The sequence below is a fragment of the Zootoca vivipara genome, chromosome 1 (assembly GCF_963506605.1).
Source record: "Zootoca vivipara chromosome 1, rZooViv1.1, whole genome shotgun sequence".
In the NCBI taxonomy this organism is placed as follows: Eukaryota; Metazoa; Chordata; class Lepidosauria; order Squamata; family Lacertidae; genus Zootoca; species Zootoca vivipara.
In genome coordinates, this window is record NC_083276.1 from 119,265,968 (window position 1) to 119,288,468 (window position 22,501).

General features: G+C 43.8%; 1 protein-coding gene across 1 annotated transcript in view; it reads right to left on the reverse strand.

Annotated features, from left to right (window-relative positions):
* The window catches only part of COL5A2 (collagen type V alpha 2 chain), a 186,812-nt gene that overhangs the window by 80,973 nt on the left and 83,338 nt on the right, over positions 1 to 22,501 (reverse strand). Inside the window, exons 3-12 of the mRNA XM_035135854.2 lie at positions 17,621 to 17,634; positions 15,887 to 15,919; positions 15,014 to 15,046; positions 13,260 to 13,313; positions 7,163 to 7,270; positions 3,973 to 4,050; positions 2,385 to 2,429; positions 1,422 to 1,475; positions 1,086 to 1,139; positions 113 to 166 (exon numbers count right to left, since the gene is read on the reverse strand). Of these exons, the coding sequence (XP_034991745.1) occupies positions 113 to 166; positions 1,086 to 1,139; positions 1,422 to 1,475; positions 2,385 to 2,429; positions 3,973 to 4,050; positions 7,163 to 7,270; positions 13,260 to 13,313; positions 15,014 to 15,046; positions 15,887 to 15,919; positions 17,621 to 17,634 (527 nt within the window). The remainder of the gene's footprint in view (positions 1 to 112; positions 167 to 1,085; positions 1,140 to 1,421; positions 1,476 to 2,384; positions 2,430 to 3,972; positions 4,051 to 7,162; positions 7,271 to 13,259; positions 13,314 to 15,013; positions 15,047 to 15,886; positions 15,920 to 17,620; positions 17,635 to 22,501) is intronic.

The following is a 22,501-nucleotide window of genomic DNA, read 5'->3' on the forward strand; positions in this document are numbered from 1 at the left end:
TTATATGTCAAGCAAAAAACAACAACAACAATGGTGTTAAGTGTACTAGTAGTCTACTATATTGGGAGTTTAGGCACCAGGATTTGATATGAATAAATGCTCGTGAACATACTGGAGATCCTGGGAATCCAACTTCTCCAGGTTGTCCTGATCTGCCAGCCTCACCCTAAGAAGAGCAAACAGGTAAAAAAAAAGGTTCAGATTTATTTTGCAATCCATCGGTAACGTTCACACATACAAATCATCTATATATGCTAACAAAGGAGTTTATATAGTTCGATGCAACACTGTGAAATATCTATATCTGAATCTTTCTTTTCCCCAAAAACATTTTTCAAGTTTTCCTTTTGCTGACCAATATATGCATGTCAGCTTAACGCAGCACAACTTTTTTAAATTAACATATAAAAAACATACATTTACATTTACACAAAACATACACAACACGCTACCTTATATTCGTAGCATAAAACATACCCACATTACTCTATATAATACCTACCTATACTATACATATCAACATACCTACACACCTACCCCACACGGACACCCACCAAGTGACTTGACTCCCAGCCATTCTTACACTACTTTATTTTTCCAACTGGCTTAAACGCATTTCATTATTTTTTTAATCTCTTCTTCTATCTTGACTTTACTCTCCTTTCACTCTAATCATTTTCTGGATACACTCAATATCTGTCAGAAATGGCTTTTGCTGAGGTGTTTGGTTTCTTTCTCCTCCGTTGAAATTGCAGACCACCCTTTGCGCCTCGGTTTTCAAATGTTTCGGAAGTTGAATGGTCTTCCGGAACAGATTACATTCGAAAACCAAGGTACCACTGTGCAAGTTTGGAGAAATTAAAAATGGCAAGTTTCAGATTTTTCTAGTAATCTACCAGTAATCTGTGTGCATGGAGGAATCACAAATTCCCTCTTCTGTAGCACCCATGCCACACAAAAGCTGCTCTATGGCGTTCCTCACTCTCTAAAGCCAGTTTTTGGGAGTACAATAGATTACACCTCGTCATAATGCTTCCATTAGCAGATCATTGGCAAATCTGAAAGGTAAGCATTTTAAAACTTACGTCTTCGCCAGGTTTCCCCGGAGGGCCTTCTGGACCACGAACACCAGCTGGCCCCTACCAAGATAAAGGATGCACTATTAAATCAACAAATTACCGTAAACAATTCCGGGTATGGGTTGGGGTGAGGAATAGATTGCTCCCTCATGAAATCAGAACACCTGAAAAACTTAAACAATAAGCAAAGCTTCACTGTCTTGAGAGGAAATGTTTCCCCAAATTTGGTTCACAAATTTGTGGTGCCACTAGCAGAACTTACAACACCTCATTTCATTGCAGTACACCTTTCTCTCCCTACCCCCTTAACATTTAGGTAGGTAGAAGCATCCTTGACCTTACCATTGGCCCGGGATCCCCGTGTTCACCTGGAGGGCCAGAAGGGCCTTGAGCACCCTAAAACAGAGAAAATATACATTAGGAATCGGAGAAATCTATCAGACAAGGAAAGACACGATGTGACATATCTTGCATTGTCTATGAATCTATTTCCAACTCATACAGGTTTTTATAATGCTTATAAGCAGATCTCAGGGTGGTCCACATCTTGGCAGATGACTGCTTGGAGAAGCCGTGGAAGCTACTCTCGGCTTCTTGAAGGGAGAGGCAGCAATATGAGCACAGCAGCAAATAACTGTACGTGACGACAAGAATCGTTTCCAGTAATGAGAAAACTAGCAGCCAATACTTTTATCATTATCCAAAGGATGTCACTGATAAAACTTGGGCAGTAATGGAGCAGGGATTAGGCAAAGCAGTTCTATTGAAAAAAGTCCCTTTCACTTCATTTTTGTTTAACTGCAGCTTGATATTAAGTGCCTATATAGGGAAGTTTGAAATGTTGGGTGTTCCATTGTGTTTTTAATACTTTGTTGCGAGCCACCCAGAGTGGCTGGGGAAACCAAGTCAGATTTGTGGCATATAAATAATAAAATGTTTGTTGCTGTTGCTGTTTAAAAACATGGACAAACAGTCGCTAAACTTAGCAAAGGTTTACCAAAACAAGCCAAATTCATGATATGAGTTAGGAAATTTCCTTGCTTCAACTAGCCATAGTTAACAGAAGAGTTCTGATGCTATGCTAAACAGCAGTTATTTGAAAGGAAGGAAGGAAGGAAGGAAGGAAGGAAGGAAGGAAGGAAGGAAGGAAGGAAGGAAGGAAGGAAGGAAGGAAGGAAGTTCATTGGGAGTGGGAGATAACACATTCCTAAAGTTGACTGTAGCACACTCATGCAAATGATAAACCATTGTCTACTATTGTCCCCAAATGCTACCAATTATACTTTAAATTATCAGTCCACTTACAGGTTGTCCTTGCAGACCTTGAGGCCCCCGTGGACCCACAGGACCCTGTGAGAGAAAACAAACCCTTGTTAAACATATTGGCTTTTTAAAAAAGGAATCAAACGCTTTACAGTATGACCATGCAAAGCATCCTGCTATATGTGCTCTGTGTCATAAAAGATAAACCTGGACTTGATCTGTAGTACTAAAGGTGATAGCTTACATGGCTGTTCCTCAATACTAGGGTTGCCAGCCTTCCTGTATAATACAGGTTTGTCCTGGATTTTAATGTAAAATGCTTTGTGTCATGTATTGATTTAATACAGAACAGAGTTTGTCCTGTACTGTATTTCCATTTTGCTAATTCATTTTCTCTCTCTCTCTCTCTTTCTCATCCCCTCAAATACTTTGAAGCCAAAATCCAGGACACCATCTTGCCAATTTTTTTATTATTATTATTTTTGTCATGTGAGCATGGTGGGCATTGTGGTTGTCATGATCACTCCTAATTTGTCTCATAAATGTCTTTATTTGGGGGGTTCCCCCCCAAAAAATGATCCCTGAATTTTTGAATTTTATTGACATTGATGCTGCATTTATGTTGTATTTTATGCTGTTTCCATGCTGTTTTTAAGTCGCATTTTAATCAATGTTTGTATTTACTGTTAGCCGCCCTGAGCCCAGTTTTTAAACCAGGAAGGGAGGGGTATAAATAAAAATAAATAAATAAATAATAATAATTACTACTATTATTAAATTTGAAATACACTAAATGGAGTGAGAGAAAGAAAGAAAAATATAACTCTAAAGCTTGTTCATCAACAGCTACATGAGGGAATCTAGCTTTCTAGGACTTTATAAACAGCTCCTCCAGTATCTGAACAAACCACATTTTTCTGATACCACTCCTCTGTAGATAGAGCTTTAGCTGTTTCCCGATATTTAGCTATTAGTAATCTAAACAGTTATTTAACATTTTCTTGTTTTACAAATGCTTGTACGTCATTCAATGAAGCCATTATGGGTGTCAAAACACAGACACACGTGCCCACAAATACATCTCACACAGTACAAATTGGATCCCCTTTCAAAAGTAGATGCCATGTGGCTTGTGGAGCTGCTGTATAATGTATAATGAGTAGTAATAGCAAACCTCATCGGAATAAGAAAAGAGGAAATTCATTTATTTCAATAAGTATAATCTGAGTACAGTGGTACCTTGGTTCTCGAACGGCTGAGGTTGTCGAACAAATCGGCTCCCAAACGCCACAAACCTGGAAGTAAGTGTTGCGGTTTGCGAACATTTTTCGGAAGCCGAACGTCCAACTTGGCTTCTGCTTGAGTGCAGGAAGCTCCTGCAGCCAATCGGAAGCTGCGCCTTGGTTTTCGGGAGTCGAACGGACTCACAGAATGGATTAAGTTTGAGAACGAAGGTACAACTGTATAATTTATTTGGATACCATCCATTGTATCCTATGTTGCCTTACTGGGTGGCTGTTGTTTTAAAAATTCTTGTTGTTGGCCAACTTAGCCGCTTCACTTTGAAAATGGAAAGGCGGAATAGAAATCCTGTAGCCAACAAATATACAGATTAAAAATATATTCTTACCACTGCTCCGGGCATGAATCCCATTTGGCCAGCAAGCCCGGACTTTTCATCCAGGCCTGCCATCTGAGATGTAAATGGCTGCAATCATAAGAAGAATAACCATTAACCTCAAGGTAAATCCCAAAAGGTGTGTGTGGTTTGTTTGGTTTTTTTGCAGGTATGAATGAAAATAATAAAAACAACAACAGCAACCGCGACAATATATTTATAACCCACCCTTCACTCCATGGCAGGTCACAGCATTAAAAACTACACTAAAAGCAATTTAAAACAACTTGCAACCATAAAAGTAAAGCGAGGTACTCAAGAAACTCATCCCTGCACACTTACAAGGGTTTAAGTTCCATTTAACTCAGTAGGACTTATTTCTGAATAAGCATGTCTAGGATTTCACTGCAAATTTTACAGTCATTAGGAGTGAAATGTTTGCTGCTGCTTCTTCTTCTTCTTCTTCTTCTTCTTCTTCTTCTTCTTCTTCTTCTTCTTCTTCTTTTTCTTCTTCTTCTTCTTCTTCTTCTTCTTCTTCTTCTTCTTCTTCTTCTTTGGCCTCGTCTTTTCAATCTGAGTTTCGGACCGGGGCTTCTGGCCCCGCCCCCAATCCTCAAAACTGAATGTTGAACTCACCATACTGTGATTCCTGTATCATTTATCATCAGGCCTCCCCAACCTGGTGCTCTCCAGATGGTGTTGGATTACAGTTCCCATCATCCCTGGCCATCAGCCATGCTGGTTAGAGCTGATGGGATCTAGAGTCTAACAACACCCAGAGAGCACAACGTTAGAGAAGGCTGCATTGCTTCAAAATTGTACCGAAGCCTGGGTAGCTCAGTTGGTTAGAGCATGGTGCTAATAACACCAAGGTTACAGGTTCAATCCCCGTACAGGACAGCTGCATATGGGGTTGGACTAGATCAGGCATCCCCAAACTTTGGCCCTCCAGATGTTTTGGACTACAATTCCCATCTTCCCCGACCACTGGTCCTGTTAGCTAGGGATCATGGGAGTTGTAGGCCAAAACATCTGGAGGGCCGCAGTTTGGGGGTGCCTGGACTAGATGATCCTCAGCATCCCCTTCAACTCTACAGTTCTTTGACTCCATGATTCCTTCAGTCTTACTGACCTCTAGACAGCAGCCTCAGCTTTGTTACGCTAAGGTTTTCCTTAAGATCATCCATTCCAAAGTCCATTAATCATTTGCCTTCAAAATTCATTCTGCCATCACCTGCATTTCATTTGTTTCCAAAGGTATGCCAAGTTTAATTAAAAGGAAAATGTCTTATCCTCACGTTGTGCTTTGGGAGTCAAGAGTTTGAAAAATGAGCATGAATTGAATTATCCCAGGCTCTGCTTGTTTTTAAAAAACTTACCCTGTTATCTCCCAAGCCCACGAGAAACCCTGTTCCCTCTCAAGGATGTCACACACGCCATGATCAAGAATAATTTCAAACTTAATTAAAAAGGAATAATTTATAATTAAACCAGCACTGATTAAACTTTCTGCAAGTCACAAGAGGCTGGGGTAAATATCAATGTAAGTAGGTATTTAAGGCTGCCATCCCATACACACTTTCCAGGGAGTAAGCCCTACTGAACTCAGTGGGACTTACTTCTGAGTAGAAGTGTAAAGGATTTCTCTGTAAATCATTGTTTGTTACCCTCACACTCTGGCACTACAAAGCTGCTGTCAATCTGGATTTTCTGATTGACACCATGCTCATGAGGTTTCACCCATGAGCAAAACACATCATTCTTTTTAAGCAGAATAGATGGCATAATGGATGCCAGACCAAAAATAAATATATATATATCTCCAGACATATAAGGAAACTGGCATTTCCATCTCAGAAATGGTAATTTTCTGAAGTACCGGATTTTTCTGTGTATAAGACGAGCTTCTTTTGACCAAAAAATGAGGTTCAAAATTTAGGCTCGACTTATACATGGGTAGTACTAAGGGGGGAGACACAAATGGTTTTTTGGTGTGACCCCAAGATTGTACGCTGTGATTGGCCACTCAATTGTTGGGGGGGGTGTGCCGAAAATCGCTCACCCACTAGAACGCAGCACACAACCACTCGCGTAGCTTACAATTGCCGCTTACAAGCTAGGGGTCACACTTCGTTCCAACGGGTGAGCGATTTTCGGCATCTCCCCCCCCCCTCCAACAATTAAGCGACCAATCGCCACTTAAAAACTCGGGCTTGCGTCGCAGAAACCACCTATCAGCTCCTTGATCGCCGCCAGCGGCCGGCAATCACGCTCCTGCTAGCTGCGACAAGGGCAGCTGTCTATTGGCTGCCACAGCGGCAAACAGGAGGGCTAACGACGGTGATCAGGCAGCTGCGACGCAAGCGGTTGTGTGCTGTGTTCTGGCGGTGAGCGATTTTGGGGATTTTCCACACACACACACACACACACACACACACACACACAACAATCAAGTGGCCAATCCTGAAAATTGCTCACCTGCCAGAACGAAGCACGAGCCTGAGTTTTTAAGCGGCGCTTGGGCGGTTGATTGTTTGGGGGGGGGATGTTGAAAATCGCTCACCCGTCAGAACGAAGTACGAGCCCGAGATTGTAAGCGGCAATTGTAATCTGCGCGAGCGGCTGTGTGCTGCGTTCTGGTGGGTGAGCGATTTTCGGCATTCCCCCCAAATAATGCCCCCCAAAAGCTCAATTTCCCCTATTTTCTAAATTTTGAGGCCCCAAAAATAGAGGACATCTTATAGATGGAGGCGTCTTATAGACAGGGAAATACGGTACATAAGAGGTCAGGTCATTGTCATGCCTCATACCACTTGGAATTGCTTCCTCTAAGACTGTCTCACCAGAGTGGTGCATGCTCTGGTTATCTCCTGCTTGGACTACTGCAATGCGCTTTACGTGGGGCTACCTTTGAAGGTGACCCGGAAACTGCAACTAATCCAGAATGCGGCAGCTAAACTGGTGACTGGGAGCGGCCGCCGAGACCATTTAATTTCTGACTTATTTATAGCGTTTTCCCCCTGTGTATGGATCCACCCTAGGTCTCCATCCAAAGGCAAGATTAAACTGAAACCAACCGAAAATTCAAAACATTTCTACATTTATTGTGTAAGTTTGAAATCCTGAAGTTCAAACATCAGCCTGCATGCTGCTACCACTCCAAATTTCTCTTCTTACAGTGCCCAAAACAAACGTCACTTACTCTGCCCACTCCATCTGGCCCTGTGGATGGTTGACCAGGAGGCCCAGGGTCGCCAGGCTGTCCAGGTATACCAGGTTCCCCATCTATTCCTGGAGGACCACGTGCACCCTAAAAAGAGAAGCAGTAAAAATCAGTACAGGTATTTGCAGAACCTAAACAGACCCACAAAGCTAACCATTTGTACGCCAGTTCGGCACGTGCATGCCGAATACAGAGAGCCCTTCTTGTTACTGAAGGTACCTAGGCAATGATAGCAGTATAGCCACAATTCCAGAAGTTTCAACCCTCACATGGAGTCTGTTGAAATATTCTAGAAGGCACTTGAAAATAGTCTTGAACAAGTTGCTAGGCAGCCAAAAATTCCCCCAGCAACAGGTGCCTTTATTAGGTCATGTGGTCAATTAAGGCTGGGTCAGTTCAGTTCACTTTAGTTTTATTACAGCAAAGGCCAGCAATACAGAATACTGTAATTCCAAACAAAAGAAAATCAGCAATAACATCACCAGAAAAAAACAATTACACAAAGGGAATTTGCAATATGTTATTCAATAAAAGAGATTTACGTTTCTTAATAACTAAAGTGCAAAATTTGGCCACATCATATGAAACTGACTTGAGGAATATTCCAGAAGGAATTTTCGTAAGGTTTTGGAGGAGAATTCCAAGTAATATTGTAAGGGTGTAAATTTTGATAAAAGGGGTAAAATAAGTTAAGCTCGTTCTTCACTATAAAATTCGCAGAATAAAAGGATATGAGTGACAGATTCTACCTTGTTAGACATGCAGGGGCAAAGGCGCTCATGAATTGGTACCCGCATAAATTTGCCATGCAGCACAGCTGAGGGCATTGCCTCAAAACGGGCTCTGGAAAAGGCCCATCTATAGGCTTTGTTAGTGATGTCAGATAAGTAAGGGGCAGCTGCAAAATTATGCCAAGATTTTAGACATCTATAATTCTCCGGGAGTAAGGAAGGAATCAGTGGAAGGAATCAGTGGCAAGGGGCGTGGGAGGCAATATTCACCAATTCCCACTCTCCCTCCCGGCCCTTTATACCTCCCTCTAAATCTGCTCCATAGGGTTAAGGCACCCTACGAAACAGATTTAGGGAGCTCTTTAGGGCTCCGTCAGAGCAAACAGCAATTCCGGTTTTTCCCCAGATTGTCATTTACTCCACTCTTATCATTTTTCACTCACACTGGTGCAAATTGAGAGGAACTTCTTGGGTTCCGTGGCACACGGTCCCAGATTTATAACAACATATTTCCGCACGATAGCTTCTTTTTCAGCACTAGGCATATAGCCAACAGGCTGTTTGGGTGACAGTGAGGCAGGGGAGGAATGAGGAAAACAGAAGAAATATTTCATGGAGCTGTCTGGAATAAAATCTGAGGTGACTCGTCTGAGGTAACCTCCACGCACTTCATAGCCTTGTTTGTTTGCGACAGGGCTCTGCCATTTTGACTTTGAATGGACGAGTCACTTAGTAGCCGAGTATGAGAGACCAGGAGGAGAATGGATAAGTACTGCCCAGCAGCATCTTCAATAGGAAGGGGTGGCCTTTTGATATGAATTACAAATGTGCTTCCCCTTCGTGTTTTTCACCTCATCTTCCTCTCACTTGCAGCACAGGACCAAGTGTATTTTATGTGTGGGTTTTTTGTTTTTGTTTTGTTTTTTTTAAAAAAAACACAACTAGGAATGTAGAAATATTGCGGACAGGTGAGAGATTCTGACTCAAGAAGAAGGTAGGCTCCCACAGATGAAATGAAGCACACGGCACATTCTGTCAAATGAAAGCTTCTCAAGGTGCCATTGTTCAGTGTTAAATATCGAGATTGAGAGGCCAGCCAAAATAACATAACCACAACAGAAATCTGAGGCATTCTGAAACTTGCAGTGGTCATGCTGTGTACCATCTTTTGATCAAAACGAAACAAAACAAAACTGAACATTGGTTTCTAAATATTGTTATAGATTGGGAGGGGGGGAGGAGACCCCTAAATCCTAGAAATTAATAAATGGCAGGATTTTGATTATTTGAAATGTGAAGGGAGAAATACCAGCTTCAGAGCTAGCCTAAGCAAAGTGACCTGGCCAAGCAAGCAGGGGCGTAAGAAGATAGGGGTGGTAGGGGCGGGCCGCCCCCGGAACGTGTGTCACACCCCTCCAGGAGGCATGCCACGCCCCCGGAACGCATGTCACGCCCCTCCGGGAGGCGCGCCCCACCCCCAGAACGCACGCCACGCCCCTCCAGGAGGCGCGCCATGCCCCTGGGAGGTGCACCATGGCCCTCCGGGAGGCGCGCCACAGCCCTGGAACGTGCGCCCCACCCCTCTGGGAGGCGTGCCCCACCCCCAGAACGCACACCCTGCCCATCCGGAAGGTGTGCACCGCCTCCAGAATGGGCACCAGCCTTGCCCCCGCCGGCGGAGCTTGAAGCTCCGCCACTGCAAGCAAGGGCCATTAAGAAACAATACGGGGCCATTGAGGGCTATTGGCAATGCAAGAGAACTATCGTCCTCCTTTGCCCTGAGGTGTGAAGAGAGACTGGGGATGTGAAAGGGGAACTGGGCGTGGGGCAGGAAAAAAATAGCCTTTAAAGCAAGGTGTGCTAGGAAGAAGGGGGAGAAAAAAGCTTAGGATCCATGTTGGGCAGGCCGGATGAAGGCTGGCTGGGAGAGATGCCTTGGACTCCAGGGCTGCACTGCTGTGGGAGAACAGGCCCTTCTTGAAACAACCATGCTGTAGAATCTGGACTTCCTCCCTACAGACTGAAGGTGTAAATAGGTGAATAAACCATATTTCTTAAAGCTACGACAGTATCCGCCGTGTCTCAATTCTCCAAAGGAACACAGACCCTGGGTGAGTGCCTGGAACCCCCGGGATCGTGCTACTGCTCATCTAGTATCTACCAACCTCATCCCACCAGCCTCTAAATAATGCTGTAGCGATCAGCCTTAAAGTTAGCCAGGTTATAGAGGGTTAATCCTAATAGAACTCTAAGAACCCAGGGGGAAGGGCTCTGGGGGAGTATAAAAACCCCACCCCTGGAGTCAGTAGGGGTTGTTGAAGGGAGTTGTTGGTTAGAGTTGGTGTGAAGATAAGAGCTGCTTTATTATTGAGGTGGATGACAGATAGTGAGATAGTCAGACAGGATACAGCGTTGTGAGATTATTGATAATTATTATTAGTTATATTTAGAGGTAATAGGCCGGTAATTAATATTTAGAGGTAATAGGCCGGTATAGGATCCATCTGTGATTTGAAACCATTTAAGCTTTGTACTGTAACCAATACGCTTATGAACATACAATAAATCCTCTTGTTTTGTTTTACATTATCCTGGTCTGAGGTGTGTGTGTGTCAGAAAGTATTCAGCTTGTCGTTGGCACATCATCAATAGACCGTCAAACGTCCGGGGGTGATGTGCAGGTCAGAGTGACCGCGACACATGCATTCAGAAAATCTGGGAAAAGCTTGCAGGTTCTCAGTGCAGAGTCTAAAACCCTGTGCAACCATTGGTGTTCCGCCCCTCTGGTGCCCCAATAAATGGAGGTTGGTGACAGGACCCGTTGGTTCAAATCCGCTTCCCCTCCCCTCCACAATTTCATCATATCCACAGTTATTGTTGTGTGAAGAGGGCTTAGGTGTTGCCTCGCAGCCAGCAAGTTTGGTGTTAGTGTTCTCCGAGAAATGTCCCATCTCTAAAGTATTTTTCAAGTGCAGGTTATCTGAAGCATGGACTGCACTGTATTCCCTTATGACTACAGGGGTGTTCACACACTGCATTCAACGAGTGTACGGTTTGTCTACCTGTATGTACACAACAAATCAACAAGTGTACAGCCTTTCACACAAGCACTTGCACATGTGAAGAGACAACTTGTGCTTGCCTTCAGTGGAATGTGTGAACAAGCCTAAATTCCTTCTATTTCAGGACGAAATCAAGGGGTATAAAGCTGAACACCATACCAAGGGGTTAAGACTGATATTTACCCTCAGCCTTAAAAAGAAGTTTAAAATGAAGCAGGAAGTTTAAAATGAAGAATATTAGATTTCCACTGCACTGGTGGATCGCTGCCTCGAGACAAAAGATTGGAGTTTTTTAAAATAAGCATTAGCTAGAGGTTAACCCTGCAGCTTCTTAGGACAACTTGTCACAAAATGCAGTGCAGATTGCAATAGTGTAGTTGCTTAAGGAGAACCACGAGATGGCACTATAACACACTATTATTCTTGCATTGCTTCCTCATTAACTCAATGCCTAAAATAGATTTGGGAAACATGACAACATTACAAAGTGCTTGCAGCCAAGGAACTGGATGGCTTGTTCAAATCAATATGTGAAATTCAACACACAGACAGACACACACAGAGAAAGAGAGAGAGAGAGACAGTCAGTAGAGTCTTTTGGCCCTCCTTGCTCCCTTAACATCGCCAGCTCCTAATGGTCCAACCCACAAGTGGCTAAAGGAATTCCCTTTCTCTGTAACTCTTAAAGGTATGCTAGCCTTGCCAAGGTCTAGACCAGGAGTGGGGAAACTTTGGTCCTTTGGTATTGCAACCCCCCCATCATGCCTGGCCATTGGCCATGCTTGCTTGGTCTGATGGGAGTTGTAGTTCAGCAGTATTTGGATCCATAGGCTCCTCCTCACCCTGGTCTAGACAGTAGGTTTTAGCAATCCTAGATCCCCTTGTTTCCTGGCCCACAGTCACCAGTCTTCCAAGACATCATTGCCTGCTTCCTTCCAGCCCATACAACACATTCCCTCCTGATCGTAGGTCCTGTGTGCTTGTGCCTCCTTCTTACATTTCTCCTTGGCTCTGTTATTTCATCTCCTCGTCTCCACCACCCATTGTTTCCTCAGGACTCATCTTTTCAGCCACTGCTTCTTTCCCTAGCTTTCCTTTTTAGTCATCCTGCCTATTAGTCATCTTCCCTAGCATTCCTGTCTCTCTACTCCCCCCCCACCACCACCACCACAGCACCATCATGACCTTAAAGCTCTGCAAGGTTTTTTCAGAGCCCTGTCTCTCATTAACTCTTTCCCTGTCTTCTCTGCCCTTTTCATCAAGCCTCCTCCTCCTCCTCCTCTTTCCTCAGGCTCCGTTATTCCCAGTTCATTGTTTATTCTGTACCTCTCCTTCAGACAGCTTGCCCCCGAACTCAATGACCCTTATCTTTGCTATCCGCTGCATCCTCAGCCCAACCATCAGCCCGTCCTACAAAGCTGCCCCTGTCTGAAGCAGGAGCAGTCAACGTGGGGCCCTGTTGTTGGACCACAACTCCCTATAGCCCAGCCAGCCATAGAATCACAGAACTGAAGAGTTGGAAGAGACCCCCAAGGGTCATCTAGTCCAACCCCCTACAATGCAGGAATCGTCCCCCACAGCTGTACCTGAGTGGGCTCGAACCGCCAACCTTCTGGTTATCAGCCAGATGCACTGACCCATTCCGCCACTGGGTTGTTGGGAACTGTAGTTCAACGACATCTAGAGGGCACCTCATTGGTTAGCACCCCCGATCTAAAGGATCTGAGACAGCTTTAAAACCCTAGCCTACTTCAGTTGTGACAGAGCCAAGTCCCCAATCTCTTACAGAATTTGAACCGCAAACATTCCATACAATCACTTGGCCAATTTGTGCCAGGAACCTTGCTTGACGTGATCATGAAGCAATGGGAGAAATATACATTTTCTACTTCAAAATGCAGCTCTGCACTGAAAAAAGACACTAAGGGCACATTTGGTACCAAGTTGTAGAAGGCAGATTATTTGCATTTCATCTAGCCTTTTTTCAAGCTCCTTAGACACTTTACCAGCAATTGATTGATCAAAGGATAGTTTCCTGACCATCGTTGGGGATGGTGACTCATCCTTCTCTACCTGACTCATCCTTCTCTGTTTTGGTCCAGCTATGCAATGCATTTATATTTACAAATAAATTCGCAAATAGACCAAGCATTACAAGATACTGTATGCATCCAGTAATCTTTCCTTCCAACAGGAGGTCAATCTGGGGTACCATGCCCTCTGCAAGTGTGGAGAACATAATATATTAAACAAGGTTCTTGAAAGAATATGTTAACAACTTACAGGTCTTCCTTTTGGTCCTCTATCTCCTCTTGGTCCTTGGGATCCTGGAGGCCCCTAGACCAACAATTAGAACTGTTAGGGACATAGGCATACATTTTGAAATAGCATAACGAGCACAGCACAGTTTGGAAGTTAAATAATTATCTCTTGCATGAAACATGGATTCATTGTCTTGTTAACGTTGAAACTGCTCTCATCTGGCTCCATGCATCTGGGTCTTCTGCGATTGACTGCATTGCCACAGTGGTTTTCAAACTGTGTTCCATGGAGCCTTGTAAGCTTCTCAGGAGTTGGTCAGTGAGAAGTTTGGTAATAGCAGGTAAGCTTCCCTGAACAGCAGCTCACCCGGCACTACTAATCTTCTGCGGCAATATGAAGCCACAGAGGAATGTTGGCCATGTTCTCCAGGTCTTGTTCTCAGTTCAGGCAGGACAGCAGTGAATCCCAACAAGACTGATCACATGAACTGATGGTGGGTCATAAATCTGCTCCAGAATCTTCAGGCTAGAGTTCTGTGGCAGATGCACAGCAGTTTCTCAGCAAAAGAGCCAACATGGAATGTCCTCTCTGAAGGCAGAGTGCTTGGAAGCCACTGCCATAAACTATAGCCCATTTTCCCCTAAAAAGTTCACTATTGAGGGTTAAAGGGAAAGCACATGTAGAATTGTCCAGAGACCACTGGTTAAACATCAGATGCATACGCTCCAATATCCCCCAGAGGAAAATCAGGGCATGTGAGAAAATCATGAGACTTAGGTGAGATCACGCCCCCCCAAAAAATGTGCATCTTTCAGGGCTGTGCTCTTGCGGAAGCCAGGTGATCAAGGGTACGACCCACAAAAACAGGCACCTGTGAAGGCCACACTCTTGCGGGAGCCGAAATGAGACAACCCAAGATCCAATTGCTTCTGTAATTCTGGGATGTCCTGCTCACAGTGGGGACAGTTGACAGGTATGCAGATGGGGACAAGAAGCCAGCAACTTAAATGAACTTTACAAAAGTTCTGGAACGAATATATAAGAAGAGACATGCTGGATCAGGCCAAGGGCCCATCTGGGCCAGCATTGTGTTCTCACAGTGGCAAACCAGATGGCTATGGGGAAACACAAGCAAGCCAGCCATTCTGAGCTGCCTGACAATGTGATTTTTGCATGCCCGCTGAAAGCTATTTTTCTCCTAACTCTGGATCTGAGATCTTTCACTTCCACTCAAGGTGAGACCAAATGTTACATTCCCAATGAGTGCAATGAAGCTCAGGTGGCAGCTGATGTTAGGGAGAGGGGCAGAGTTGCACAGAAGCATCAGGGAGGGAGAGATGGCTTAACTCTCCCCGCCCCGCCCCCATCCTGCAACCCTACTGCAGCAACTTCCTTGTCCCTACGCCATGTTTGCAAATGCAAACACTCACACATGTCTGGAAGGGTAAACAGGCACTGGGGACTATCTAAGTACAGAGAAGCACAGAAAAAAGCCGTCTTTCCTAAGTATTATATGTGAAGTCTAAAGTGCAGGAAGAGCAATAGGAAATGAAAACAGATTGGGAAATCTATATAAAAGACCTCATGCACAGCAACCACTAACAACCATATAAATAAAAACTATAGCATGGCTATTCAGCATTGCTCTAGAAGGAAGATGCAATAACCAACTCTGAAAGTAAGAGATCAGAACAGCTGCCAAAGATAAGAAGAAAGTGCATACTGGGAGAATATTCCACATTCTTTAAAGAATGCTGGAGTTAGTGATTACTTACAGCTGGTCCGGGCCGACCTCGAATACCTGTAACCTAAAGACAGAGGACAAGTTTAATAACAGATCACAACTTAGCGATGTGTATCATGTATTTTGTGGTAATTTGCAGCATGACTGTCGGCAAGAATCCTCTCTCTTTGTCTGACAGACTCCATTAACATTTCCACAGATTTTCTGCAGAAGGAGCAAGAGCCGGAAATGAAAAACGAAACACTCTTAGTACATTAAAAAGCTATCTGGCAGCGATGTATTTTCATTTTCCACACAGACACACATCTCTCAGTGCTTGGCCTTATTATAAACATTGTTGGCCACTGGGGCCAGGCAGGAATTTTTCCACTTGGCAAATTGGCCCTGGCCCTGTGGTTTTCTCGTTCCTCGTAGCAATCGTCACAACTTTGTGCAGCTTTGTCTTGGATCGAGGAGAGGTTGTAGCCTCTGCCTGCCCCTCCATGGGAAAGGGTATTCCATTAAAGCGATCAATGAGGAGCTGCTGGATTTAAAATGGTATACCCAATGCCTAAGCCCAAACCTTCACATCTGCAATAAATAAAGTTGTGGTCTACTTGACCCATTCTTCACTTATACTCATTGTCCTGTCTGGTTATTTTACTATATTTAAATATATCAGAGGCAAAGGGGTCACAAGGCCTTGACACACAAGTTACTGATTACTGCATGCCGTCATTTGTCAACAGTTATTGTTTTATTGCTACCTATCTTTGGTTAGGGGGTGGGGGCAATCAAAGTACCAAAAGATGGAACAAAAATGCCTCTAATAGATGAATTGTTTTACGTACTACGCCCCGTAAAGAGTCATGTCAGTGAAAATTAAAATGGAAACCAAAAACAAAGAAACCCAACAACAACTTACCACTGGCACAATTCCAGGTTCTCCTTTTTGACCCTGCAGGGTTGGAAACAAATGTTATTTCTGACAGCACGATAATAAAGAAAATTGTGCGGAGAAAATGCTTTTCAACATTCTACATAAAACACATGATGACATTATGCAAGAGGAAGGGGGGGTCCCAAATTATTAGAAATCCTGAAAATCTCTTTTAGCATTAAATGCTAAACAGTGCGGTTACCTAAAGCCTGGTCATGGATATGGGTGAAAGAAGCTTTGCTGCAAGAGGGAGCAAACTTCCAGATGTACAGCGGGTGGGTGGGTATGTGTGTGTGCATTCTGGTTCTTGTCTTTTCTCCCCTTCAAAATGAATCTATCTGTGCTCCACCAATAGTACACAGTCGGGGTGTGTGTGTGCAGGGAGAGATCTCCTTTTACATGAACATAGTTCCAGCTGTCATGACTTAAGATGGTGATGAAGAAACCTGTGGCCCCTTCAGATGTTGTTAGATGCCATCTCCTATCAGCCCCAGTCAACATATCCTACAGTCAGGGATGGTGGGAATCAGAGTCAATCAACAACTAGAAACCTATAGGTTCCCCACACGAGTCAGGATCTGGGTACCTAAAGGACCTCTCTTTCCTGCATGTATCTACCCATACCTTGAGATCTTCATCAGAGTCTCCTGCTCTCCATCTCTAAAATCAGGTGGGTAATGAGCAGTGAGAAGCTTTATTCGCAATGCTCTGCCCAAAAATGTACTCTTGTGTTCTTCCAGCACAAGTTGGAGACTTTTTAATGCTCTCGGACCTTTTTTAAATATCAGTTGAATGCAGTTTTTATTCTGCTCTGTGACGCTTGTTCTATACCATGGATGTCCAACTTCGAAGAGACTATGATCTAATCCCACTAAAAAAAATTGGCTGTGATCTACCCATTGTATTGACCAAAGTTGTTAAACTTTCTTGGGAGAGGAAGACCCAAAGTTGTTGAGCTTCTTTTGGCTTATTGACCTGGATAACACGATTGTCAAGGATCAACCAGGGACGCCCCGCAATCGACCGGTAGATTGTGATCGACCTGTTGGACATATCTGTTCTATACTACCTGTTCTGCTTTTGATTATATTGTTATGACAGGCCATTCCATCATTTAAACTGTTTTCTTTGTACTTGCCTTCAGAATATTTACTGAAGGAAGGGGTATACATATCCTTCAGCCCGTGTGCTATGACTTCCTGCTGTGTTTAAAATCCAACAGACCTCCCACTATGACTTCAATAGTTGCAGCTTATTTGTACCAGCAGCAGAAAGTCTGTATCTATCACTTGTTCCTGCCTTTCTAAGGAATCTCTATTATCTACGTAAATCCTGAAAGATCTCAGTGGCTTCCCTGTGTTTCCTCTTGCACATTACAGTGGTACCTTGGTTTTCAAACGCAATCCCTTCCGGAAGACCGTTCGAGTTCTGAAATGTTTGACAACCGAAAACTCAATAGCTGACAGCTAGGCCTCAGGATCTTGCGCTCAGCCGAAGCCGCGTGGCATGTTCGACTTCCAAGGCACATTCAAAAACTGAAGCATTTACTTCTGGGTTTACGGCGTTCAAAAACTGAAATGTTCTTCAACAGAGACATTCAAAAACCGAGGTACCACTGTAATTAATTTGTGAGAGGTATGCTGTTTAAGGTTCCTTGAAGTTTTTTTCAAATTACCATCAAAGCGCTTGAGGGAGGTAAAGAAAAGTGAGAATGCTTACCTTCCGTCCTCTACCTGGAAGAAAAGGAAAGAGAAGAGAAGAGAAGAGAAATTAGCCTAGGTGGGTTCCCAGCACATATACAGACAATGATTTCCATGATGAAATTCTGAGCTATATTCAGGCATTCAGAATGTGACTTTGCTAAACATGCACGGAGCGGCGAATATACAGGTACGCTTTAACTCTACTTCTCAACCATTTCTGTCTTCTGTGTAGTCATAGAGGCTTTTGCACAATTCAGAACCCTGGAAAAATCAGAATTCCAACATGTGCAGGGCAGCTTCTCTCATGCTGCTAACAGTGATTGGAGTTGCCAGCACGTTCATGGGTTTAAAAGACCAGTTGGCTGAATCAAACAGGAGATAAAAAGGCAAGCGTTTTAAGAAGTAGAGGCCTGAGGGGAGAAAGTTGGGAAGAAACACAGGCCTGAGGGGCAAATGCATGAATTTCGTTACATGAATAATGGAATGGGAGCAGCCATGGAGAAAGAGGGAAAGTCTCAAGCAAGGGCCCAAGAAAGGTCTGTGTTGCTACCAAGAAAGGAGAGAACAAAGGAGCCAAGATGCAAGGAGGAAAAGTGGAAACGCAGGAGAGGAGGAATGTCACATGCAGAAATCCCCAGTCTTTATTTGGTGCTCAGGTTGCTAATTTTGACAGTTGCATAAATGTGTGCTTTATTGAATGAACCTGGAAAATTGCTTAAGCCATCCTGCGGGAAGATACTTCCTATTTCAAGAATGCAGAATTTTATTTTGCTTATATCACAGATGAAGCAATTTTGCATAAAACTCTTCTCTGCAAACCTGCACTCAGACCACAATCCTATGTATGTTTAATCAATAGCCCCATTGCGTTCAAGGATACTTACTTCCAAGTAAGCGTTTATAGGATTACAGACAGAATCTGCTATGTGCTGATCCTTGAATGCTTCCTTTAACATTTATATTTTGTCTTTAAACCTAGCAATCAAAAGTTGGCCAGCAAGCACAAATAATTCAATAAATGTTTTCTAAATACTACCTCCCATCATCATTTTTATCGAATTTTGCAAGAGCTACAGCTGGCTGGAAACCTGTTTAGCACCAGCCACTTCTAACATGCATACTAATTATAAGCACATGCCCAGAAGTGAAGTCAAACCATAATATAATTCTTAGGCAGGTGTTGAGAAATGTATTTAAAAGCATTCAGGCAGTCAACAGCTTTGGCATCATCTTCTTTCCGCTTGTGTGAGTGAAATTTGCAGCCTTTGGCCTGAAACCTGTGAAATTCACAACCCATCTGCTTATTAAAGCATGCCATATCTTGTCCTATTGCTTCATCATCCAATAACCAGCTGTATATCTCTTGTTCATACTCCAAGTCATCAAAAGTAATCTAAATGGCAAATAAATATATATATAAATACGGTAGAATTACCGTATTTTCCCGTGTATAAGACTAGGGGGTTTTTTAAACCCAAAAAATAGATTTAAATTTGGGGCTCGTCTTATACATAGGTAGTGCTGAGGGGTGTTTTCTTAATTTGGAGTCCCCAAAAATAGGGGGCCTCTTATACATGGGGGCGTCTTATACACGGGAAAAATACAGCACTCGGCACACAAGCCAGGCATGCTTGAGCACAATCTGGTTTGCTTCCAGTATAAAGGAAGGTCAGAAATTCAAATATTTCCTTCTGCTGCAGGTCTTTCCCTTAACAATTAGTAAAATACCCAGTTTATGTTCCTCGGGGCATACAAAGGAAATGAACTATATCACCAAGACAGCAGTTCAACAACCCTTTCCTGTTTTAAAACAAAAAACCACAAATTGTATGGTTTGAATTTTGTAAGAAAGTGCTGTATTTATGCGAATCTAATGCACCATTGAATCTAATGCGCACCTCAATTTTCAAAACCTTGAAACTGAAATTTGCTGGTGCCATCAAATTGAATGTGCACCCTAATTTGGCCAAAGAAGGTGTGCATTACATTCGAGTAAATACAGTAGCATTGGTTTAGTCCAGGGGTGCCCAAATAAAGAGGGCCACATTTGATGAAGCTAACATGCATGAGGGCATGTTAGGACTGAAGTTGTTGAGTTGTTGTTGTTTTTTGCAATTTGACCCAGAAGTTGTTCCGTTTTTATTTTTTTAGGGTTTAGCTGCAAAGTTGTTGAGCTTTTTTTAGGACTGAAGTTGCCGAGGATTTTTCCACAGGGATACAGTGGTACCTCTACTTACGAATAACTCTACTTACGAATGTTTCTACTTATGAACGGAGCTCCGTCCGCCATCTTGGATGTGGTTTAGATAGGATTTTTTCTACTTACAAATTTTTAGATAGGGTTACTTCAACTTACAATTTTTTTCTCCCAATGCATTCCTATGGGATTCGACTTACAAATGTGCGTTTGGAACGCATTAAATTCGTAAGTAGAGGTACCACTGTATAGACATATACTGCCAGGGGCTGGATTACATCGACCGGCGGGCCAAATTAGGGCCCCAGAATGGACTTTGGACATGCCTGGTTTAGTCTAACGCATCTGTTCTTCATACTTTTGTATTTTCTTGCATGAAAATAGATATAGTGCATCACAGCTCTCCAGTCTAGCCAGGATTATGCCTATTGCAAACCATCACATGCTCAGTAGGGGGACCCCAACAGCAGATGCCATGTTGGGGCACCACTGCACATCTGACCTCCCAATAGTTGAGTCACTGTTGCTTCCTGGGAGGGAGAGGGAGAGGCAAAGCAGAGGTCTGCATGGTGCAAACGCGCCAGCGGAAATACCAGTTTGATTCCGCTAGTGCTCACAGCCACCTCTCTTCTTCCCTCTCTGAGGAAGCAGCGGCAACTCACCTGCTGGGGGGGGGGAGGCGCAATCCCCTGCTGCCACCTCCCCACAAAATTGCTGCCATTCCGGCCAATAATCTGGCGGGCATTGCTTCCCCACTAGAACTCTTACACCGCTGAGGCACTGCTTCTCTGTAACTGGGTGGAAATGGAATTAGAACGACATGCCATATCATCCAACGATGCCTTCCCTCCACAACCAAGGCCCTTTTATAAAGTTTATCCAGGAGTAAACTTCATTCCGACAAAAGTCCTTTCAATGTTAATGAAACACTTCCTGATTGCAAGGCCTGACCTCACTGTTGTTTCTTGTTGGCCACAGCTGAAGGACTGGTAATGAATAGCCTCTTAATTATCCTTGAATAGCCTTTCTTAATTTCCCATTGTCAGTTTCGCTTTCTATGGGAGGTTGTGGGGGCGGGTAAGACTTTAATTACAGTTTTTTTTTCTCTCCTGCCAGATTGCACCATTTTGCTATACAAAATTAAAAGGAAAGAGACTGCAATGATGTGACATTGATATCATACGGATTCTCCATAAAGAATGAACCGCACGGCAGGGCAGCAATTCTGGAGGGGGGGGAGTAACTACCATGGAAACAATCTAGGACAGAGTAAACACTGGTCCAGTTGCCAGAGGAAAAGAGGGAAGATAGGATCTGAAGCTATATGTGGCTGGGAATATAGCCTAAAACTTCAAGCATGGACCACATGAGCTATCATTGGGTCTTTGGTGGATAGTCCCTATTTTCCAGGGACAGTTCCAGATTTACAAAAGCTATCCCGTTGCTTTTTTTATTTGATTCTGGAAGGTCCCGCTTTTCCTTAGCACATCCCTATTTTCACCAGAGAAACATTGGAAGGTATGGAGTTATGCGACCCTCGAGCCAAAGAGATAAGTAACTACAGTGGTACCTCGGTTTAAGTACACAATTGGTTCCGGAAGTCTGTACTTAACCTGAAGCGTACTTAACCTGAAGCGAACTTTCCCATTGAAAGTAATGGAAAGTGGATTAATCCGTTCCAGACGGGTCCGCGGAGTACTTAAACTGAAAGTACTCAAACCGAGGCGTACTTAAACCGAGGTATGACTGTACAGTATACAACCTTTAGAAGACACCTGAAGGCAGCCTCGTATAGTTTTATTATGTTTTTATATATGTTGGAAGCTGTCCAGAGTTGCTGGGGCAACCCAGTCAGATGGGTGGGGTTTTATGGAATAGGACGTCCCTGTTTTCATCGGAGAAATGTTGGAGGGTATGCCTTTGGAGGCAGTGCTGCCCCCTGGATTGGTTTTTAGTAAGAAGGCAGGTGGGGTGGGGGGCTAGCTGAAGACAGACTGAGATTGACGGGGTCATGCTTCACTCGCTCTAATGGGCCAGCCTCTACTGCACCAAACTGTGTGTCAGGGGTTGTTGCGACTACTCTAGAGTAACGACTTTCCACATGCTTGTCTTTTAACAGTCTTTATTGGTGCACTCTATTTACAGTGTAATGAGCTGTTGGATGCATGTCTGCTCATTCCGATCCAGAATCCGGCACTGCCCCTTTGCGCGATTTTGACCAACATAATAGCCTTGGGACAGTGAATCTCCTCCCCTTTCTCCTCCTCCGTAATTCCGATGCTGGGGGAAAGGGTCTACGCTCCGTCTTTTCTCTGTCCCCCCTTTCCGTCTCTCTCTCTTCCCGCCTGTGGAGCAGGGGCTCTCCCATGCTGCCAGAGACCTGGCACTCTCTCTCCGCTTCCTGACTATCCCCTTCAGACCCCACACTTTCATGGCTGCTTGGGGAGGAACTGCTCCTGATGAGAGGGGGAGGTTCTCTATACTCTCTTCCCCCTTACACTGTGTGTCCCCACCACCACCATATTCACACATGGTGCATAGTCATATCTCCACCTAAGTCTGCTTGAGCCATTTTATCGTTGTGAATTCCTTGAGCCTCAACTTCCTGAACCACACGTCTTAGACTAATGTGTGGATCATAACCGAATGATCCCCCTGGTTTTTGTGCTTTCCGTATGTCCCAACAACAGGGACGGCCCG